The sequence below is a fragment of the Nannobrachium achirus genome (genome assembly GCF_963921795.1).
Source record: "Nannobrachium achirus genome assembly, chromosome: 3".
NCBI lineage: Eukaryota > Metazoa > Chordata > Actinopteri > Myctophiformes > Myctophidae > Nannobrachium > Nannobrachium achirus.
In genome coordinates, this window is record NC_137812.1 from 70,999,909 (window position 1) to 71,021,366 (window position 21,458).

The 21,458-nt window shown below is 41.5% G+C and overlaps 1 protein-coding gene across 1 annotated transcript in view; it reads left to right on the forward strand.

Moving 5' to 3' along the window:
* mnd1 (meiotic nuclear divisions 1 homolog) overlaps window positions 1-17,363 on the forward strand; it is a gene marked incomplete at its 3' end in the record, with an annotated part of 88,423 nt that extends 71,060 nt beyond the window's left edge. Inside the window, exons 7-8 of the mRNA XM_080721550.1 lie at window positions 15,938-15,982; window positions 17,257-17,363. Coding sequence (XP_080577676.1) covers window positions 15,938-15,982; window positions 17,257-17,363 — 152 coding nt within the window. The remainder of the gene's footprint in view (window positions 1-15,937; window positions 15,983-17,256) is intronic.
* Between the last annotated feature and the right edge of the window lie 4,095 nt (window positions 17,364-21,458).

Genomic DNA, 21,458 nt, shown 5'->3' on the forward strand with positions numbered 1-21,458 from the left:
TTTTAGGAAGGAAGCTGATCGAGGGCCTTTTAAAATCTACACTGGTGCCACTGTTGTTCCCCGGGCCGGACTTTGGACAAAGATCACCCTCCCAGTCCAACCCAGCCTCCCTCCTCTGAACATGACCAGCTATGATTATATAGACCCTCTGCACCATGGGGGATTCAAACCCCCAGAACTCCCTGTGAAGGCCACTCAGTCCACACTAATGATTTGCAATGCAACCACTTGTTGCAACAACTTGACACAACTGGTTGACAAATGAAGCGTTGCGTTAGTTTATGCAGGGCACGGAAGCAGTGGTGGAAAAAGTACTCACATTTTGTACCTAAGTAAAAAGGTACCCCAATATACCCCCAATATAGAAATGCTCTTGTAAATGTACTTGATTAAAAGTACAAAAGTATTGGCATAAATATTTACTGAAATTACCAAAAGTAGAAAGTACTCATTATGCAGGATGTCCCTTCAGACCGCCTTTGTTGTACAACTTGTTGGGGAACAACTTCTTGCAACATCTTGCAACAGAATCCCCAAAAGTGCCCCAACCTGCAATGGGGCAATTCAGAGCGCTGCAATTTCTCTGCAAAATCTCATCAAACGGTGGTCTGTGACTCAAATGCAGAATAAATAATGGGCCTTGGTATGAAAAAGGTTGAAAAAAACCACTGTGTTATGGTTGTACCTTTCAGGTCAGCACACATCACACTCTGAAGCACGCCAGTTCCCTTGTTTCTTGCTAAGACTTATCAGGAGGAGAACACAAAACAACCAAGCCTAGAACCTCTAGTAAGAGGGATATAAATGAGAAATATTATGTAGGCATAAAAAAAGCCAATTTCTTCTATAAAGGCAACATTTGACTTACACAACCCAGAGATATATTTTACTGCTGTGAAATCAGAATGTAATGTTGAATGTGGTTGGATTTTAGCAGGATTACAGCGGATTTTACTGATTAAATAGAAACATTGATGAAGAAGATAATTCGCTCAAATGTGACCCAGTCCAGTGTGTGTGTGACAATGGGGCAGAAACCTCTTATCTCCAGATTCTAACCTTTTGTATTTTTTTCATAATTTAACATCCTACTTGATCTTACTACATCGTTACACAAAAGCATCGAAAGTAGCAGATCTACAAGCTCGAAACGCAGGGTAAAAATCAACACGTTTTGCTCTTGTAGATCTGATACTTTTGATGCTTTTGAATTTGAATCCTGAAAGGTAATATTTCTGGACATAATGAAGTGAGACGATAAGAAAACAGAATTTCCAATTTGATTTATTTTACATTTTTATTAATAATTAACATCAACGATCTTAAAGGAGTAGTTCACCCCCAAAATTACTTTTTTTCTATTGATTAGTCACGCCATGGAGACTAGAGTTCAATAATATTTTTTGTTTTTTGTCACATTCCTAAGACAAAAATTTGATTCGAGTAAATTTACCCCCATTCATTCCGGATGGTGACCCGTTTCGAAACGGGTCACCATCCGGAATGAATGGGGGTAAATGTATTGTTATCACATTTTTGTCTTAGGAATGCGACAAAAACCAAAAAATATTATTGAACTCTAGTCTCCATGGCATGACTAATCAATAGAAAAAAAGTAATTTTGGGGGTGAACTACTCCTTTAAAAGGATCCCTGGCTAATACGACAAATATGCCTTAATACATTATAATTGTCCTCTATAAAATTAAAAACACCTTAAATATTTTATTTCTTCTAGAAATAGCTAATCTTTCCAAGACTACCTGGCTGCAGCCACTAGGGTCCTGTTGAGGTCCACGGGAGACAGGAACCTCAACAAGTGGCAGGAAGTGACCTCACACCTCTTTCTTGCTCTACCCCATGGATGTTAAGTTTAGGGTTAGGGGTAGAGTTGGGTTGTCTAAAAGATAACATGTACACATAGCAACAATGCGGCTCAAAGGGACTGTAGTGCCTTGGACTGCAAGGCAGAGATGTCACGTGACCTTCACAAGCGGCATGAAGTCACTTGTGCACTGTGAGGTCACTTCCTGCCACTTGCTGAGGTTCCTGTCTCCCGTGGACCTCAACAGGACCCTAGTGGCTGCAGCCAGGTGCTGATTTCACTCAATAGGGGAAATGCATGTCGCAAGTTGATGATGTCATAAATGGCATGTGTGATCTATCCCTATGGAATTTATGGCATGCATGTTTGTTTTTATTTGCACATGCATGCCATAAATTCCATAGGGATAGATCACACATGACATTTATGACATCATCAACTTGCGACAGGCATTTCCCCTATTGAGTGAAAGATTAGCTATTTCTAGAAGAAATAAAATAATTGAGGTGTTTTTAATTTTACATTGTAGTTATAGAGGACAATTATAATGTATTAAGGCATATTTGTTGTATTAGCCAGGGACCCCTTTAAAGCCACATGAAGCTCCTGTTAATACATTTCATTGCTTCAATATTTATACAATCTACAGACACACTTAATGACTTTCAATCTGGCTTTTGAGGATTTTTTTTAAAAGGAGAAAAAGGAAAAGAAAATAGTGAAAACGTGCACAAAACAGGGATTCCTGGGTAATTATTTAAAGCAATATTACTGACGTGTCATTATTTAGTTTACCTTGTATTGTAATATCTGATTCTAGTTTATCCATTTGGTATCAATTACTTGCTGCGTCAGCTTTTAGTTTTTAATGTATTCATGCCTTTCTATCCTTCTGGCTCCACTCAGAACCACAACTCTATTTTATAAGTCAGTACAATTCACTCAGTGGTGTAAAGTAAATGAGTACATTTGCTCAAGTGCTGTACTTAAGTACCGGTAAAACATTTTGTGTTATTTTTACTTAATGTCCGTTTTCCATTGCTTTATACAGCAATAATCTTTCCCTATTGGACACCTTCACCAGATCTGGTGAAGGTGTCTTGTATATGAATTATATGGCTGTTATATTCATGTTATTAACATTCAACAGGCGTCTCTTTAACTAAATATTGAAAATATGGATATAAATGCTAATATAATATTGTCTACAGGGCATATTGAGGAGAATTACAAGGCAGACTAACAATACAAACACATAAACTACAACATGTTATTACACAGCTTGGTTGAATGCTTGATTCTGATTGGTCAATCGCTGAAATGCTTGAAATGCTCAGAACCCCTGCTGCACTGCGTGGATTTTGTGCCGTATCCAACATACATGTAAACAAACATATTTACAACTCAATGTTGCTCTCAAGAATGTTTTAAAAATATTTGAGGTGAGAAATAGATGATGCAGTATCAGAAAATGAATTCTATTTGATCAACACTTCCTTATTTTCCAAGGTGACCATGTTGCACTTAGGGCAATTAACCGAACCGAAAATATATTGAAACCAGTAATTAGGACCAGTAACCGACTTGTTGGCTGCTTGAATTATCAAGAAGCAGGCTTAATTGAATAATCAAATAGCATGCTTTCCATACTTTTTCATGATATCTCGTAATTGCGGAAAAAGTTTGAAATAATCGTGATATCGATATGAAGTCTTGCTATTGCCCAGCCTTAATGTAATGTTTCAATCACCAACTAACTCACATTTTGTGAAAATCGCTTCCCTAAAAATGTCTTTCACAGATCCAAGGTTTAGTAAGAGAACACGATGCGTCGTTCAATCCAGCGTTGTTAGCCCGATTCCAATACTCAACACAGTCTTCTTCAACTCGGCCGCTTACTAGTGTGTCCAGTAGTGTAGTAGTGCCGCTAGGCTCACCTCTGCCCCAGTACCTGTAGAAGTACATTATGAACATTTTATTCAGTTTAATCTAAATCATTATGTTTATTTAACATTTTAATTTGTTATACTGTAGGTTAGACAAATTAACTGGATAGTATAAAGTGACTTACGTTGGTGAGGTCAGCGGTGTACCATCGACCCATTTCCACACTCCTTCCTCCTCTCTGTCAGTCAAACCCAGCCACACCCTCTGGTTCCTGCTAACAACGCTCTTAACAAAGTCCTGCATGGACACAAATAATGCTGGTTACGTACACACTGTACAATAGATATTATACAACGCGCACACACGCACGCACGCACGCACGCACGCACGCACGCACGCACGCACACACACACACACACACACACACACACACACACACACACACACACACACACACACACACACACACACACACTAATCATACCTGTTCTTTTTTGCTGTTTATGATGATCAGGTCTGATTCTCTGTCTACACAGTCTTGTCTGCTCTGCTCCCAGGTCTTCTCCTCAGTAGAGACGTAATAACAACCACTGCCAGATGTCTGCCATCCACATGATACTGACAACAAAATAAGTAACAAATAACACAAATAAAGTTAGACAATTTTTTTCCCATTCATTTGGTCAAATTAATGACAAAATGATGAACATGGTACAGTAACATAATGATCATCATGAAGAGAAAACAAGAACATGAATAAAAATAACTGTGATATCTCACTGACCACAGAGCTTCCTCTTCAGCTCATCTCTCTCTGCAGTTACACCGTTATAGTAGGACTGTATCTGGTTCTTCTGGTTAGTGAGGTTGTCATAGTCGGTCTGTAACTGGGCCTTCTGTTTGGTGAGGTTGCCATATCTGGACTGTAAGTCATCATTGTGTTTAGTCAGGTTGCCATATCTGAACTGGAACTGCTTATTCTGTTCAGTGAGGTCGGACTGTATCTTGACGTTCTGTTCGGTCAGGTCTTTGACCATTTTAGAACCTGCAAGAGGGAAAATCAACAAACTGATGAGTTTTACATTCAAATTGAGCCTGCGGAAGTTCTTTTATATATGGAAAGCAGAATGTGGCTTCTCCCCGGACCCCTGCACTATGCCTTGGCCCTACCCACAATACATTATGCCGACTCCCTTATTTGCGCCTGGAGTTGTGGATGATGGGTGTGTTGTTGTGCTATTACTAAAATTGCTATAGTGCATACACGCATAAGGGAGAATGCATGGCTACACAACCTTGGAGGTGTAACTTAAGAACTGCTGAATGTCAGCAAGACACCGCGGAAGTTATTTAGCTACAAATGACAAGTTTGACATGCCAATATGGAGCAAAAGAAAGGAGTAGTCCACCCCCAAAATGATTTTTTTTTCTTTTTTTGTTGCATTCTCAAGACAGAAATTGGATTTTAGTATTTTTTCTTCTTCATTTTTGTCCTATAGGAATGCGACCAATAAATAAATATATATATATATATATATATATATATATATATATATATATATATATATATATATATATATATATATATATATATATTATTGAACTCAAGTCTCCATGGCGTGAGTAATCAATAGAAAAAAAGTAATTTTGGGGGTGAACTCCTTTAACCATCCAAACCTAGGCTAAAAACCAAAAGTGACTGAGTCTTTAGAGTACTGTAGCCCAGACTTGTCATTTGATTTTTTTTTTAAAGCTATTGAAATGTATTTGTTTTGCAAGGTGTTTCCATCTTTCGCAAGGTGTTTGACACCAAAATAGGACCCAACGCGTGTCAAGCAACAGCCATCAACACTATTACTGAAATATAACATAACAATGCTGTCGGGCAGAAACCAACTATGTCCAAAATATGAATGTGTTAAAAAAAAATATGAATATTTAAAATATATATTAAATTGAAGGGGGAAAAACATAATAATCCTATAATAGCTGGGTCATTTATGGCACTTCCGTGACCACGAGAGCGAAGGTCCGTTTCTCATTGGATTTGTCATCTAGGAGGGTTGTATGGGCATAAAAGGGATTGTATGTATGATGTCAGATGTCGTAGACGTCATAGGACTTTCACATAACGAATAACTGAGTAAGCATGTTTGGGCTCTCACAGCATATCTCCTCCATATACAGTACATGGATCTCCATATGTGGGTACCAGGGGTCTCCATATATGGGTACCAGGGGTCTCCATATATGGGTAACTGGTCCTATATACATCACTGGCCAAATGACCAAGACATGGCGCTTGTCGCCCTGAGGTGTCTAACTAGTTGCTATAGGCCTGGAAATGGGGTAGCATTCTTTGTGGGAACCCTGCTTTACCCAAATGCAGGAAGTGGGGGAAAAAAAGAACAACTACGATATAGTATCTTTATAGAATGACTCACTGTATATGACCAGGCCAGTGATGGCAGCCAATAGGATTAACAGCACACCCAGACACACTGCAACAGCTCTGGAACCATTCTTCTTTGACTCTTCAGAACCTGAAAAACACAAGACAATCCTACGAGGTTCAGAGAGTTTACAGTTTAGTATGAGTTACACCTTGTTTCACAAATCACTTCATCAATTATGTTCAGGTGACATTGCAAACATCACATTATACATTTCCTACAATACTGTAGTTATTTTGTTGTAAACTATCACGTTAAGTTGACATGCATTCAGAGTTCATGTCATATTAAATAGTTTAGCAGAATTAGGGTATAGCAGCCACTTTTACTGATACAATGTTATTTTTTCCAAACTGTTCCGTAGAGCAAGTGTTCTCTAGGCCCAGGGTGCCGTGGTTCTAGCGCCACCATCAGGCTGATTTTTGCAAAACAAATATTTTGACACTGCTCCTACATATTTTGGCCTAAAATCACGCAAAGCACAGTACACAGTGCTTTTTTGTGATTCTAAAGTCATGTCATCAATATGGATCTGTCCCATTTCCCATATTCCCTCCTGATTGGCTACTATTGCCTTCTAAAATCTGTGTATGGTACGTCGCTTATCTCCCGATTAGGAAATCTTACTGGTAGATCTGTTGTTTTTTTGGGGAATGTTCAAAAAAAGGGATGCTGTGTTTCAAGTGGTTAATCATCAATTATAAAGTTATTAATTTCAATCTGCCCTATAATGGAAACAGATTATTGTCTAACGTTTTCCTCCTGACACTGTATCTTAAGGGGAAATATTTACATGTTTATTTTATATGACATGCATGTAAGGTGCTATAATCCAGGGGTGCTGTGGAAGTTTGTACCAATGTAACTTATACATGTGGGGTGGTTGTACTCTATTGAGACATTTAGATCCTTTGTGCTTGGCTTGCCACAACTGGTTGACAAATGAAGCGTTGCGTTAGTTTATGCAGGGAATGGAAGTAGTGGTGGAAAAAGTACTCACATTTTGTACTTAAGTAAAAGTATCCATACAGCAATATTGAAATACTCTCTTACAAGTAAAAACCCAGAATTCAAAATGTCCTTGAGTAAAAGTACAAAAGTATTGGCATCAAAATGTACTGAAACTACCAAAAGTAGAGAGTACTCATTATGCAGAATGTCCCGTTTCCAGCTTGTAGAGCGACTATTTTGGACAAAATGTATATAAAATGGTTACTGTAGGTTTTGTAATAACAATAAAAATCGACAAAGTAGTGGTTAAAATGTCAGCACTTACAATTTACAATTTAGGCATTTAGCAGACGCTCTTAATCCATAGTCATTTACTATAAGCTAGGCAAGGTAACTTGCACTGGAGAGTCCAAATTTGAGGTTGAACTTTAATTATAGCAAAATGTAAATATGTGTTTTACCTTCACGCTGTGTTGCTGTGTTCCTCTGCTGTGCCACGGGGTCGGGATCAGGGTGAGGATCAGGGTCGTCAGCGGAGGCGTAGATGTCTACTAGCCTCTCCTCTCTCTCTCCTCTCTCCTCCCTCTGTGTCCCAGGGTCATCGGCAGAGGCATAGATGTCTACTACCCTCTCCTCTCTCTCTCCTCTGTCCTCCGTCTCCCGTTCTCTCTCTCTTCTATACCTGACCTTCTTGGTCAGGTCTGGTACGGCGTACACATCCTCAGACATGCTAGTTCATCTGCAGACTGCCTTCGTTGTAAGACTCGTTGGAGAACTAGTCACAAATAATCACAAATAATGAGGAAGTCTAACCTTTTACGAAAGACTGTTGACGTACCCTGCTCAGACCAGCTCAGTGGCCTTGCGGTTAGAGTGTCCGCCCTGAGACTGGGAGGTTGGGGTTCGAACCCCGTTTGGTTTGATTGATTGATTGATTGATTGAAGACTTTATTAGAAGTTTGCATAGAAAAAGGTACAGTTTCATGACAGTACAGTTCACTGGTACAAGTTCAACTAAAAGGAGATCCTAGAAAAGACTAAGCTTATTTCCATAGAGAGAGACCATTGAAGTATCTCATATAACATACCAAAGACTCTGTAAAACGGGACCCAGTTCCCTGCTTGGTGCCCAGCATCAACCCTGAAGAAGGCCACCGCTCAGTTCACACGGGTGTGATTTTTTTGTTAGTATTTGTCCCGTTGGCCGGCACCTCACAAGGACTGGTGTGCTGTGCACTTTTTTGCTATTGGTGCCCAGCATCAACACATGGGCCTCATGGCTCGGCAAGGCTTACTTTTTGATGCCCCCCCCCCCCCCCCCCCCTTGATTTAGTTTGTCTCTGTTCTACCGATAAATACAAATAAATATTGTGAAAATAGCAGATCTACAAGCCTCTTTGTTATATATATTTCATATATTTGGTCGATGTTTGACAAGTTTTTATAATGTTTGTTGATTACTTTTTTTTTAATTTTCTGTCATCTGGGGGCCCTGACCGACCTCTCTGCACAGGGCCTCGCATTTCTCCCAGACGGCTCTGATTGTTGTTGCCAAATGTAACCAGGTGTTAAAAAAGGTCTCACTTGTTTTTGTTTTTTATATATATATAAAATACAATATAGCCTTTCTTTCAAAGCGACAACACAAGGGACGAGCAGTTAGGAAACCTTACAATTTCTACTGAGAAATGTCCCAGGTTAATTTCACAACACTCAGACATTTCAGTGTATGAATGTCACGTGACCACACTGCCGGGCCATGAATAATAATTTTTTTGGATGGAAGCTGATCGAGTGCCCTTTAAAGTCTGCATGTGTGCAACCATTGTTCCCCGGGCCGGACTTTGGACAATCCCAATCCTCTCCCTCCTCCGAACGCGACCAGTTATAATTCACCCTTTGTCAGCCTTCTGATTGGTCCCTGACTGGCCAACCAGAAAAATCATTCACTTTTGCTACTGGGGGCGGAGTTATGCAGTGTGACAAAGTCCTTTCGTACTTTCACCGCGTTGCGGTGATGCGCGACACAGCCGCGGCGCAGTACGGCGCTGCACGGTCATAGCGATTTCGATGATTATAATGAATAAGCTTCAACAAACTAGTTCACATGAACAATATCGATGAAACTAAGATATTTGATTGAGTAGGCCTACATATATTATTTTTTAAATGGGCAGAATTACAATTAAAATTCATTTTATTTTGAGAGCGAGGCTATAGTTCCTCAATTTCCTTGTCAGTGCGAGTCACCCAAGATGCACTGCTCTCTCTCTCTGTCCTCTGCCTGTTTCAGAGGATTAAACTAATTAAAACATGTATTTTCGGGGGAAAACCCCAGTTTTGTAGCAATGTAACTACTGTACTTTTTTGTTCCTTTTTTATTAATATCATGTAAATGTTTTTCTTTTGGTACTTTAAATAGCAATAATGAGGCTATGAAAAATCTTGTTTTTATAATGGAAGTGAATGGGAAAACAAGTCTTCTCTGGCTTTTTTGTCCCACCTATTAACAGAGCGACATGGGGTGGGACCTCACAAAGGGTGAATTATATAGACACTCTGCAAGCCAGATGCACCATGGGGGATTCAAACCCCTAGAACTCCATGTGAATGACAGTCAGTCTGCATGTATCTGTTCTGCATCTAACATGAGGCAGGCTCCAAGACCCAAATTCAGAGTGCTTCTGGGGGTCCCTGCTGCAACAAAATATTTTTTTTGAGATGGGGGTCCGCGGCCAAATACATGTCATTTTGGGGGTCCTTGACATGACAACGTTTGAGAACCGCTATTGTTGGCCGATTCTACAAATGTCTTCTAAATCCTAACAGTTTTCCGAAAAGCATAATGTCGCTACATCAGTGGTTCTCAAACTTTGTCATGTCAAGGACCCCCAAAATGACATGTATTTGGCCGCGGACCACCATCTCAAAATATGTTGTTCCAGGGACCGCCAGAAGCAAATATTAGAGTTAAAAATCGAACCTCTGTTCGAAGTGGAGCTGTGTGTGTGTGTGTGTGTGTGTGTGTGTGTGTGTGTGTGTGTGTGTGTGTGTGTGTGTGTGTGTGTGTGTGTGCAACAGCGCCCCTCCCTTAACATGTGTGGTCAGAAAAGGTTACTGCAGGCTACAGACAGACAGACAGACAGACACGGAGACAGACAGACCCACACACACGGCCACGTATAGGGAGCTTGTGTTCCACACAGCTCCAAAAATGTTCACTCTGAATTTGGGTCTTGCCTCATGCTAGATGCAGAATAGATACATGCAGTCAGTCCACACTAATGATTTGTAATGCCACCACTTGTTGCAGCAACTTGCAACCTCTTCCCCAAAAGTGCTCCAACCTGCAATGGGGCAATTCAGAGCGCTGCAGTTTCCCTCTGCAACGTAGTGAGTGTAACAATTCTATTGCATCACTGGCATAGAAAGTCCTGGTGAGCCTTGGTTGTTCTGTGACAAGTTACCACACATTATTATTGCAATAAACATACTCAATTCTACAAAAAGTTAGGAATTATTTTTTATTTTATGTTTGCCTCAAGGCTATTGACTTGGCCAATGGTGTGCCTCAGGCACAAACACTTTGAGAACCATGTGCAGTGGTTCTCAAACATTTTCATGTCAAGGACCCCCAAATTGATACTTAAGAGCCCACGGAACCCCATTCGAAAAGACATTCCAGGGACCCCCATAAGAGAAGATTTGTACGGCTCTAGTGCTGATTCCCAACCTTTTTAATTTCAATTTGACATGCATTAGGCTACGGACCACCATTTAATGAATGACATTTCTATCTGGGGGCCCCAATATTTATTGTAAAATCAGTGTTAATTTAACTCTGATGGTGTACAAATAGAACCAAATGGACCTGTGAGGGTCCATTTAGCTCTACAGTATTTGCACACTCTGAGTTACATATCCATAAGGGTCCATTTGGTTCCTAATTATCATTTAGCTGTGGACCCCCTGGAACTCCCTCAAGGACCCCTGGGGGTCCCTGGACCCCACTTTGAGAACCATGTGCTAGAGCAAGGGTTCCCATGTTCTCCCCAAAATAATCATATTTTAATTGGGGACCCCCCACATTCAACAGATTTATTTTTATTTTCTTATTTGACAATTTGGCCAATGTTTGACCAGTTTATATATAGTGTGTTGGTCTCTTTATTATTTATAATTTTTGAGGTATTAAAATAAATGGGTAATTATTGCTATTAATTATTATCGCTTTAAGCACACCTTTGTCCTGTTTTGCATGTCTGTGAGTCATTCTCATAATGCTGGAGTCTCCAATGAATGTCATCTCTGTGGAGAAGTGGAAATAAGCTGCATGTATTTACAATTCAAATCCCCACCGGCCTGTGATGATGATATTTTGTTTCCTTGCATAATTCATGAATCAGCAGTCAGTCAGAGTGTTGTCAGTGAATATACTGTTAGACCGGTGGTTCTCAAAGTGGAGCCCGGGGACCCCTAGGGGTCCATTAGGGGGTTCTGGGGGTGGTCCCCATAAAAATGAATTAAAATGGCATCGGGGCACCCGCTGGCCTAGCGGTCCAGGCGCATAGCACCTAGGCTCTGATGCCTGACTGCGTGTCTCTGGTTTGAGTCCGGATCCCGATGACCTTTTCTGCATGTCACTCCCCGTCTCTCTCCCCGTCTCCTGTCAGTCTGCTGTTCTATCAATAAAGACATAAAAGCAAAAAAAAAGAAAAATACATATTTTTCAGGAAACAGAAAACAATAACCTGTGTTTCAATGGATCCAATGGACCACACGAAAAGGTTTGAGAACTACTGTTTTAGAAGGTTGTAAAATCGTCCTGGATGTCTTAACACTCAGGACGCCACCATTCACTTACGCTTTATTTTGAAGAGCCCCGGAAGCTCCATGCGTGTGCACGTGGGTGTACACTGACGATCCAAGATGGACGTCTGTTTGTTTACAAACGGTCGCGAAAACTAAAATCCGACCATCACGGCATAGTGTCGCCGTGAAGACAAGCTGATCTCGGCCTCCTCTGCGTTATTTGCACCTTATTTCGAGATAAAGCCGTTTTTATGTTTCAGTATAGAATAGGAGTCAATGGATAATGGCCGCTCTCGGTTGCTTCTGGCTGCGTTGCGTCATGACGTATGCAGTTTTTTCTTTCACCAGCACCCGTAGCAAGCGTCTGAGATGCGGGTTACCATGGAAACCTTATCTCGTCTGTGAACGTGTTTGGCTACCGAGAGCATTGAATGTGTTAATGGGTTAAACAGCCAGTAGCGACCCTACGAGGGAAAGCAGGGAAACACTGCCCTATGGCAGCGGGAGTAGTCGACGAATGGGGCTGGGCATCAGACACATCAACTATCCATGTTGTATTGCAGTTTGTGGGCAGTGCTTTCTTGATTTCTGGTGGGTAGTTGGTTTGACCTGGTGGTTTAAGCTCACAGGCTTGAACTATGATCGGAGATTGTATATTTTTGCAAATGCTAGGATCTAGAATGTATGGGGAGGAAATATGACCAATAATGAAACTATATTTGACATTTTCTATTTGGTCATTGTATTACAGTAGGATTGATTGATTGATTGATTGATTGATTGATCCACTCTTGGTTAGAGAGTCTGCCCTGAGGCTGAGATGTCTGGGTTCGATCCCCGGCTGGGTCATACCAAAGACTGGGACCCAGTGCCTCCCTGCTTGGCACTCAGCATCAAGGGTTGGATAGACTAGCGTCATGTCCAGGGGTTACCCTACCTACCTACTCTTTGACCAGGGTAAAAGCACCAACCCTTAGCTTCAGCTTCAGTCACCTCCTGTCCTGACCTGCTATGGCAACTTGTACTGGATGGATGTTAGGTCATCTGTCATTTGAATTTGTAATTTGCACCGTTTGCATAACATGTAAAACATGCACAATATTCTGTGCAATCTGTATGCAGCACAGAGAGCCTCTGTTGCCACTGTTCAGAGTACACACACACACACACACACACACACACACACACACACACACACACACACACACACACACACACACACACTGTATGGTAAAAACATGCCCTTCACATCATATTGACTTTTATTTGCATGGATTATAGACGTTGTTATGCTAGGAATGACAGCTCCGGTCACTGAACACTTCCAACCCTAAAGAACAAACCTCCTCATAAGTACACTTAGCTGTGGTTCAATAATGCCCTGGAAAACTAATTGTCATTTCTGAACACTTAATGCCACTGGCTGGAACTAACTGTATTTGACTATTTTTATTCGATTTTTTTTTTATTATGATCTTTTATGAAGCCACACCATCTTACTATAAATGCGAGAAATCTCTGTGAGTATGTATGTATGTGCCCCGCGTATCTCGAGAACCGTTCATCCCACCGGCTTCAGATTCGGCACGCGCGTTCCCCGCCGCGGCGCGGAGTGCAGTGGCCGGCCTCGACCCGACCCGACGCACGGTTTTCCCTAACCGGCGCGAAACGTTCGGAATCTCCTTACGCTGAGCTGATTGTTGACATCAGGCTGTTCCGGAGGAAATCGGCGCAATCGCTGACTCATTGTGACATCACTTCATAAAAAGCTCTGACATCACGTACGCCACATGAGTCAACAAAAAATCTCGCAAGCGGTACTGTGTGTGCAGAGATCTCCATATATGGGCATAAGGGGACAAAGGCAAACAGATGGTCAAAACGGGTCCTATGACAACAGGTATATTGGCGTTTGCATTAAAGGGTGTGGACAAAGGCAAACAGATGGTCAAAACGTGTCCTATGACAACAGGTATATTGGGGTTTGCATTAAAGGGTGGGGCATTCATGGGGTCCGCTCCAAAAAAGAAAATAAAAGAGACAAAGACAAACATAAGACAAGCAACAAAGCGTGGGACTGGGAGGATGTCTTGAATGATGCAGATTTAAGCAGGCTGTGTATTCTGCTTAAAGAAGAAACAAACAAAAAGCGACAGAGATCTCATATATGGGCATAAAATGGACGCAGATAAACAGATATCTCCATATACGGGCATAAAGGGACACAGACAGACAGATACAGAGATCTCCATATATGGGCATAAAATGGTCGCAAATAGACAGATATCTCCATATATAGGCATATATGGGCATAAAATGGACCCAGAACTATATCTGCAGTGATCTCCATATATGGGCATAAATGGACACAGGCAAACAGATGGTCAAAACGGGTCCTATGACAACAGGTATAATGGGGTTTGCATTAAAGGGCGGGGCATTCATTCCCTATTTACATTGTTCCCGAGTTGGCCAGGTCGCCGACTAGACGCAGCTTCTAGTTTGTAATAATGTAAAATGTTTATAATGGCCATTTTATTTTTTTATTCAGTTTGACAAAGAAACAATTTGCACAATAAATGTATTGCACCAGAGATAGCTAAGAGCTCATTGACATGCATGTGTAGTCAACCTGTATGGAAGTAGACATCAACTATGTTTTGTATTGTTTATTTATCATGCTCCTCATGTGTTAAAACCTTTATAAATTGTTAACAATAAACAATAATATAGGGAAGTTCATACCCAGAAGTTATGCAGGAACGCCTACTCAGTGGCAAACGACTACTTTCTGGCCTCTACAGCCCATACAGTACATGCACACAGAAAAGTCGTATCTTATTGCATTAAACTACGTTAAACGACATTAAACTCACTTTGCCACTCGATTTGCCATTCACTTTATGCAGTGGTGGAATGGTGATTCAATGTTTGGGGGGTCGCGAACGTCGCTCAACACCTACTATACAGGTCTATTGATATGCATATCCACCTCTTTCCGCGGGAATTTACTGGAGATTTTTTTTGCACCACAATTCCGGTTAACAGCAGACATACAAGCTCACGTCGCGTCGCAGATACAACTGTTGTGACAACTTGTGAGCTTGTAGATCACACTCGGCTGTGGCGCCGGAAGCTCCATGCAACTTCTGCGCAATGCACGGTGGGATGTTGGAAAGTTGTGGATAGGCTTGTTTCTTTGTTAAAACAGTTGTCGAGGTGTGAACTTAAAGATATGGGTCGTCGGGGGCACGCGCGACCCAAGACCACGGCAACACTGACTTTATGCATGTGCATACCCTCTACAACTGGGTTCCCCAATTAGTTTTCCCCAAGGGCCGAAATTATGTCCAGGGTACCAAGCCGAGGGCCACAACATTGAATTATGTCTAGGGTACCAAGCCGAGGGCCACAACATTGAATTATGTCTAGGGTACCAAGCCGAGGGCCACAACATTGAATGATGTCTAGGGTACCAAGCCGAGGGCCACAACATTGAATTATGTCTAGGGTACCAAGCCGAGGGCCACAACATTGAATTATGTCTAGGGTACCAAGCCGAGGGCCACAACATTGCAGGGGGCGACGGCGGCATTCCCGCTACTCCAGTGACAGTTCAGATATCGTTGTTGTCGGGTGAAAATCTTGTATGTCCAAAACCGTTCGTTTTATTTATCATTTATCATTTTAAAAATGATTTAAACTAGTGAAAACAGCCGATCTACAAGCACACTTGTAGATCGGCTCTTTTCACTACTTTTGTGCGACGGCCTTGTATGATTTGGGAAAGAGCATACAAATTTGGAGATACGAGATTTCCACCCGACAACGACGATATACTAGTGTTGTTGCTGCTCTTATACCACCATTATTACTGGGGTTGATGTGGGCCAGACAGTAGCCCCCAGCGGGCCGCAAATGTTCCGCGGGCCGCCTATTGGGGAACCCTGCTCTACAATCTACACGCTAATACATCTACTGTAACTGATAAACCTGGTCTTGTCTTACAGAGAGGTCCAACATGGTGGCCAAAGACGCAGTGACCAGATGGACAGGTGAGACATCGCACGCACGCACGCACGCACGCACGCACGCACGCACGCACGCACGCACACACACACACACACACACACACACACACACACACACACACACACACACTAGGGCATTCACCAAAAAAATCTTTTTTTATTGTTTTCTCTTTAAAAAATATATAGTTTATAAAGCTTGGCAAGATGGGAGGTCATAAGAATGAGTTGTCAATGCCCCTGGTGGATGAATTTGTTAATGCTCTATACCAGGGGTTCTCAAACCTTTTTAGGCCGTGACCCCCAAAATAAACATATTTGAACTGGGGACCCCCACCCTGACAAGCACTTTGAATTTTAGGTATTACATTTAATGTGACTCGGTTCAGCAGATAAATATTGTGAAAATAGCCGATCTACATGCTCGCGAGGCGTTGTGACACAACGCCTCGCGAGCATGTAGATCGGCTATTTTCACAATGTTTCGCCTCTTGCTTACTTAATATTTGACAGTTTGACCAGGTTGACCAGTCCTGTCAAATATTCGACTACTCGAATACTTTTAGGTTGAATAATTTGAATACAAAAAATCACTATTCGTGAATGCCCTAACACACACACACACACACACACACGCACACACACACACACACACACACACACACACACACACGCACACACACACACACACACACACACACACACACACACACTTGGAGAACCAGTGTCATACAGTAGACTGGGTGAACTGGGGGTTGAACCCGTGACCTTCTGATCAGCAGAGGACCCCTCCCCCACATGAGACCCCATCATAGAGTACCTGAGACCAAAAACTGTGTCATAATAAGTCCATATTTCTACATTTTTGAATATAGATATTTTTTATGAAAACTTTGTTTTCATAGATTCCATACAGTTTCATTGTTTGACAGCACAATCATCAGTGTATTTTGGATTCATGTCAATTTGTGTTTTCAAATATTTAACCACTTGAACCATCAACACTTAATACACTTGACCTTTTACCTTAGTCTGCTTTTTTTCCCCCTCTACACCAAACCTCTTTGCCGAAAATAGCCGAACTACAAGCTCACTTGTAGATCTGCTATTTTTGGCTGAAGTTCTCAGAATATGGACACTAGGGTTCAAGTGGTTAATATAAAAAAGGAGAAAAAAATCACACAAACATTTGGAGGACCCCCTGTAGTAACTCTGAGGACCCCCTGTTGAAGACCCTTGTGCTATGAGGTTAAAACTCATTAACCTTCCATTCTGCGTTTCATTTCTTTCCTTTTTCCCAGACAACGTGTTTGCCATCAAGTCGTGGGCCAAGAGAAAGTTCTCCTTCGATGACAGCCGCCTGGACAAGGCCTTCGGGATCCCCGAGGACTTCGATTACATGGACTGATGACCCCTTGACCTTTAGGGGTCTGCATGCAGTCCATGCAGGGGGCCGATCATCCTTCAGAGACATAAGAGAAACCAACTGTTGTTCTATGTTCTCAAGTGTGCTCTCATGTATATGATTACATCTCTGTCAGGCAGAAACCTCGCATCTCTGTATTTCACATGTTCTTGTTTTTTTTAGTAAATGAAAGCCCTACTACGTTGTCATACAAGAGATTCAATCAAAAATAGACAATCTATAAGCTTGTAGATCAGCTATTTTTGCAATTTTTTTTTTTACTTTTTGAAAGTGAAAGGGTTTAGGTGCGTCATCTTTGGACATTCAAGGTTTTCACTTTCCGTCCAACAACATCGATTTCATAGTTTATCCTGGGACCAGAGAACATGGAATGTCTTCACTGTCAGGTGGAAACTTTGTATGTTCAAAACTTTTAGGAAATAGAAAAAAAGAGCCTGTGTTCCAATGGATCTAATGTAGTTATTATTAGGTTACAAAGCGCTCGTTACTACTTTTCTTTTGTTAATTATTCATAAAACACGCGCACACACCCAACCACTTTAACGTGAGGTGTCGTTAAGTTGTCGATCATCTATTTCCGTTCCTTTTGCTAGTATGACAAAGTAGGACATTAATTGAAATTGAAATATGGAGATACAAGGTTTCTGCTCAATAGCAACAATGTTACCGGTGACCATGTTTTATTTTTTGTTTGTGCTGAGCCAACGTTTGGCCGTTGTTCTTTTTGATGGACTGAATTTCAAGAAACACCACTACAGTATGTGCCAGTCAATCTGTCACCATGTCACTAACTTGGGGTTGGGTGCGTGCGTGCGTGCGTGCGTGCGTGCGTGCGTGTGTGCGTGCGTGCGTGCTTGCGTGCATGTGTGTGTACGGGGGGAAGTGGCGGGTAGGTTTACACAAACGTATCTGCGTGACTTTTGAGATGGCTGGGTAAACTGGGGGTCAGCGTGTGTGTGTGTGTGTGTGTGTGTGTGTGTGTGTGTGTGTGTGTGTGTGTGTGTGTGTGTGTGTGTGTGTGTGTGTGTGTGTGTGTGTGTGTGTGTGAGTGAGAGAGAGATTTTTGAGACACCTGTTTGCCTGAAAACTGAGATCACTGAGCTGTTGACGGAAATGTCAAAATACTGTCGAGAGACACACACATACCCACACATACACATACCCACACACACACACAGTCAGATGAAGCCACCAGTAGTGATCACGTGTGGTTGATCACACTGCTGCCTGGTGTTCCAGACTACAGAGGACCAGATGGTAGTGAGTCATTGTGGGGTATCTGCTGCTGTTACATCTGGTCTGATCCTATCTTCATCCTCCTCAGCAAACAGCACTCGTCTGCCATTAAGGATTCCCATTCACTCTTCTTCACATGGTGGTGTGTCGGCCTGAGAACAGCAGACGTACACGTTGCTCACAATGCGCTGTGGATGCTGCTGTTATTACTAAAGGCTCCAGACAGTGCCATCTTCCTTCAAGTCCATGTTTACTACTTTGTGTTAATAATGCAGATGACGTTGGATCAGAGCTGTGGCTCACAGGTTCGAGCGTTTTCTGGCGTCAATAAGCACTCATTGACTTCATATCCAAAGTGTTCCTTATCAAAGGCTTTGTGTGGACACGGACCAAAATGCTGTATTCCAATACTCACATTTCTGTCTCCTCGCTTAAGTTTCTCCGTCATTATTTTGTCCTCCAGTCTGGCGGTGTTACAGTGAAATTGATGACCTGCCGAAATATCTGACCATCTTGTGGACTTCACATAACTTAACATGGAGGTCTTTAAATAGGTGGCCTCAATACCACTATAGGTTGAACTTCGCTAATAAACAAACCACAAATGGCTTACGTTTGGATACTGACGTTATGTGACGTCACCAATTTCACCGCAACGCCGCCATGCTGAAGCTACAGATGAGGGCTGAAGGCAGGAGGAGGCGGAAATGTGAGGAATTGGGATTGACAATGGAGCAAAGAGCGGAGCAGAGACAAGGCCCAGACACCCAATAGAAGCCAGGAATAGAAGAGGCAGTTAAATATTGTCCAGAGGCCCTACCGTGGTACATGTGTTTAGTGTAGGCCTATGTTTAGAGCTTGTTGTAAACAGTCCATGCAATGCAATGCAATGCATGTCTCCTTTATACTGTTGGTTATTATTATGATACGGCATCTGGGAAAGAGCCTCGTTATGTTGGAGATGTTTTGTGTTTTGTTTTGAATAAAACTTATATTCTGTAGAACGTTTGAACGTGGAGTTTTCTCTGGGCTTGGGGTGTAAGTTTATGCAGCGCTCTCTCTGTTGTAGTTACAACAATAGCTCTGATTTTACTTGTCTTAAAAAAGTCTTAAAGTCATCTTGCAATGGGCCTGGTGTACAAGATACACTACACCTCCAAGATTCCCATGTACCTGACAAACTACTTCTTAAAGGTCAAGGATGTTCACGATCATAACACCAGAGGCAGCTCCACTAATCATCATCAGCGTAGATTTAACACTAAACAAGGCGCTAACTCGTTCTCCTGCTATACCATCAACATGTGGAACGCCCTTCCACAAGCCCTAAAGGAGAGCAAATCCCTAGCCTCCTTCAAAATAGGTATGAAAAGTCACCTTCAGACAGCAGCTACCCGTGACTTGTAAATAGACTAAGCCCCCATGCTCCCCCCCCTTTTTCTTTGTATTCTGCCTTTTGTATTTGATGTTATGCTTTTGAAACTGATATTATCCTAGATAAAGTACTATGTTCTATCCGTCTGTCTTTCAATGTCATATGAGATACTTAAAGTGTGGTTCCTGTGGAAATAAGCCTCGGCTTTCTAGGATCTCCTTTTAGTTGACCTTGTACCAGTGATTTGTACTGTCATGAAACTGTACTTTTTTCTATTGCAAACTTCTAATAAATTCTTCAATCAATCAATCAAATCTATGTCGGGTGGAAACCTTATAATTTTCTTTTCAGGATTCAAAGCAAAATAGTAGCCGATATGCGACAAACGCTGTGCTTCAAGCTTGTAGATCTGCTACGTTTGATGTGTGTGTGACGCTGTAGTTACTATATGATCAAATAGGATAATTAATTTACACAAAAACAAATATTTAAAAATGGATATAAGGGGTTTCTGCCTGACAACAACTAAACTGCTCAAAGAAATGAAGGGAACAAAATGTTCCCTTAATTATTTGAGCTTTCTTTCAGCAATACTACAGTATACTAGTCAATAGTCAAATAAACTCAAATAAATGAAGGGAACATTTTGTCCCCTTCATTGCTTTGAGCAGTATATATACAGAATTACAGATCCATTTCGAAACATTAGAATATTCTGTAAAAGTACATTTTCTTGAAACTTTCATATATATTTTTTAAACTTTCATATGTTCTAGATACATTGCACATGCAGTGAATTACAGAATTCCAAACCTTTTTTGTTAACATTTTGAATGTTTATGGCCTACAGCTCATTAATATCAAAAGTCCATATTTCAAAATATTACAACATTACACAAGACCACTCAAAACAAGGATTTATAATAGAGAAATGTCAACCTTCTGAAGTCAGAGTTGCTTGAAGTCCAGTGGGAAGTCTCCCTAGTCAGTTATGATGTGGGGTGCTATGGTATCTGCAATGCTTTTTTTACACAATTTTCTATTTTTTGTAGATGGATCTGTATAGTGTATAGTCACTGTTGTGTGGAAACCTTGTATGTTCAAAACTACCTCTAACTTTTCAGCAAAAAGGGGAAAAAATGGAGATACAAGGTTTCTGGCCGACGGCAACAATAGATATTGTATATTCAAACTGCCACGGCTGAGCCAACACAGACCAGGCTCAACATGTAAACCAATACCTTTGCATTTTTTCTGCTGCCCATGGAATGCTGCATGCGCACGGGCTCGCACAAAGACACACAACAGTGTGTGTGTGTGTGTGTGTGTGTGTGTGTGTGTGTGTGTGTGTGTGTGTGTGTGTGTGTGTGTGTGTGGTGTGTGTGTGTGTGTGTGCGTGTGCGTGTGCGTGTGTGTGCGTGTGCGTGTGTGTGTGTGTGTGTGTGTGTGTGTGTGTGTGTGTGTGT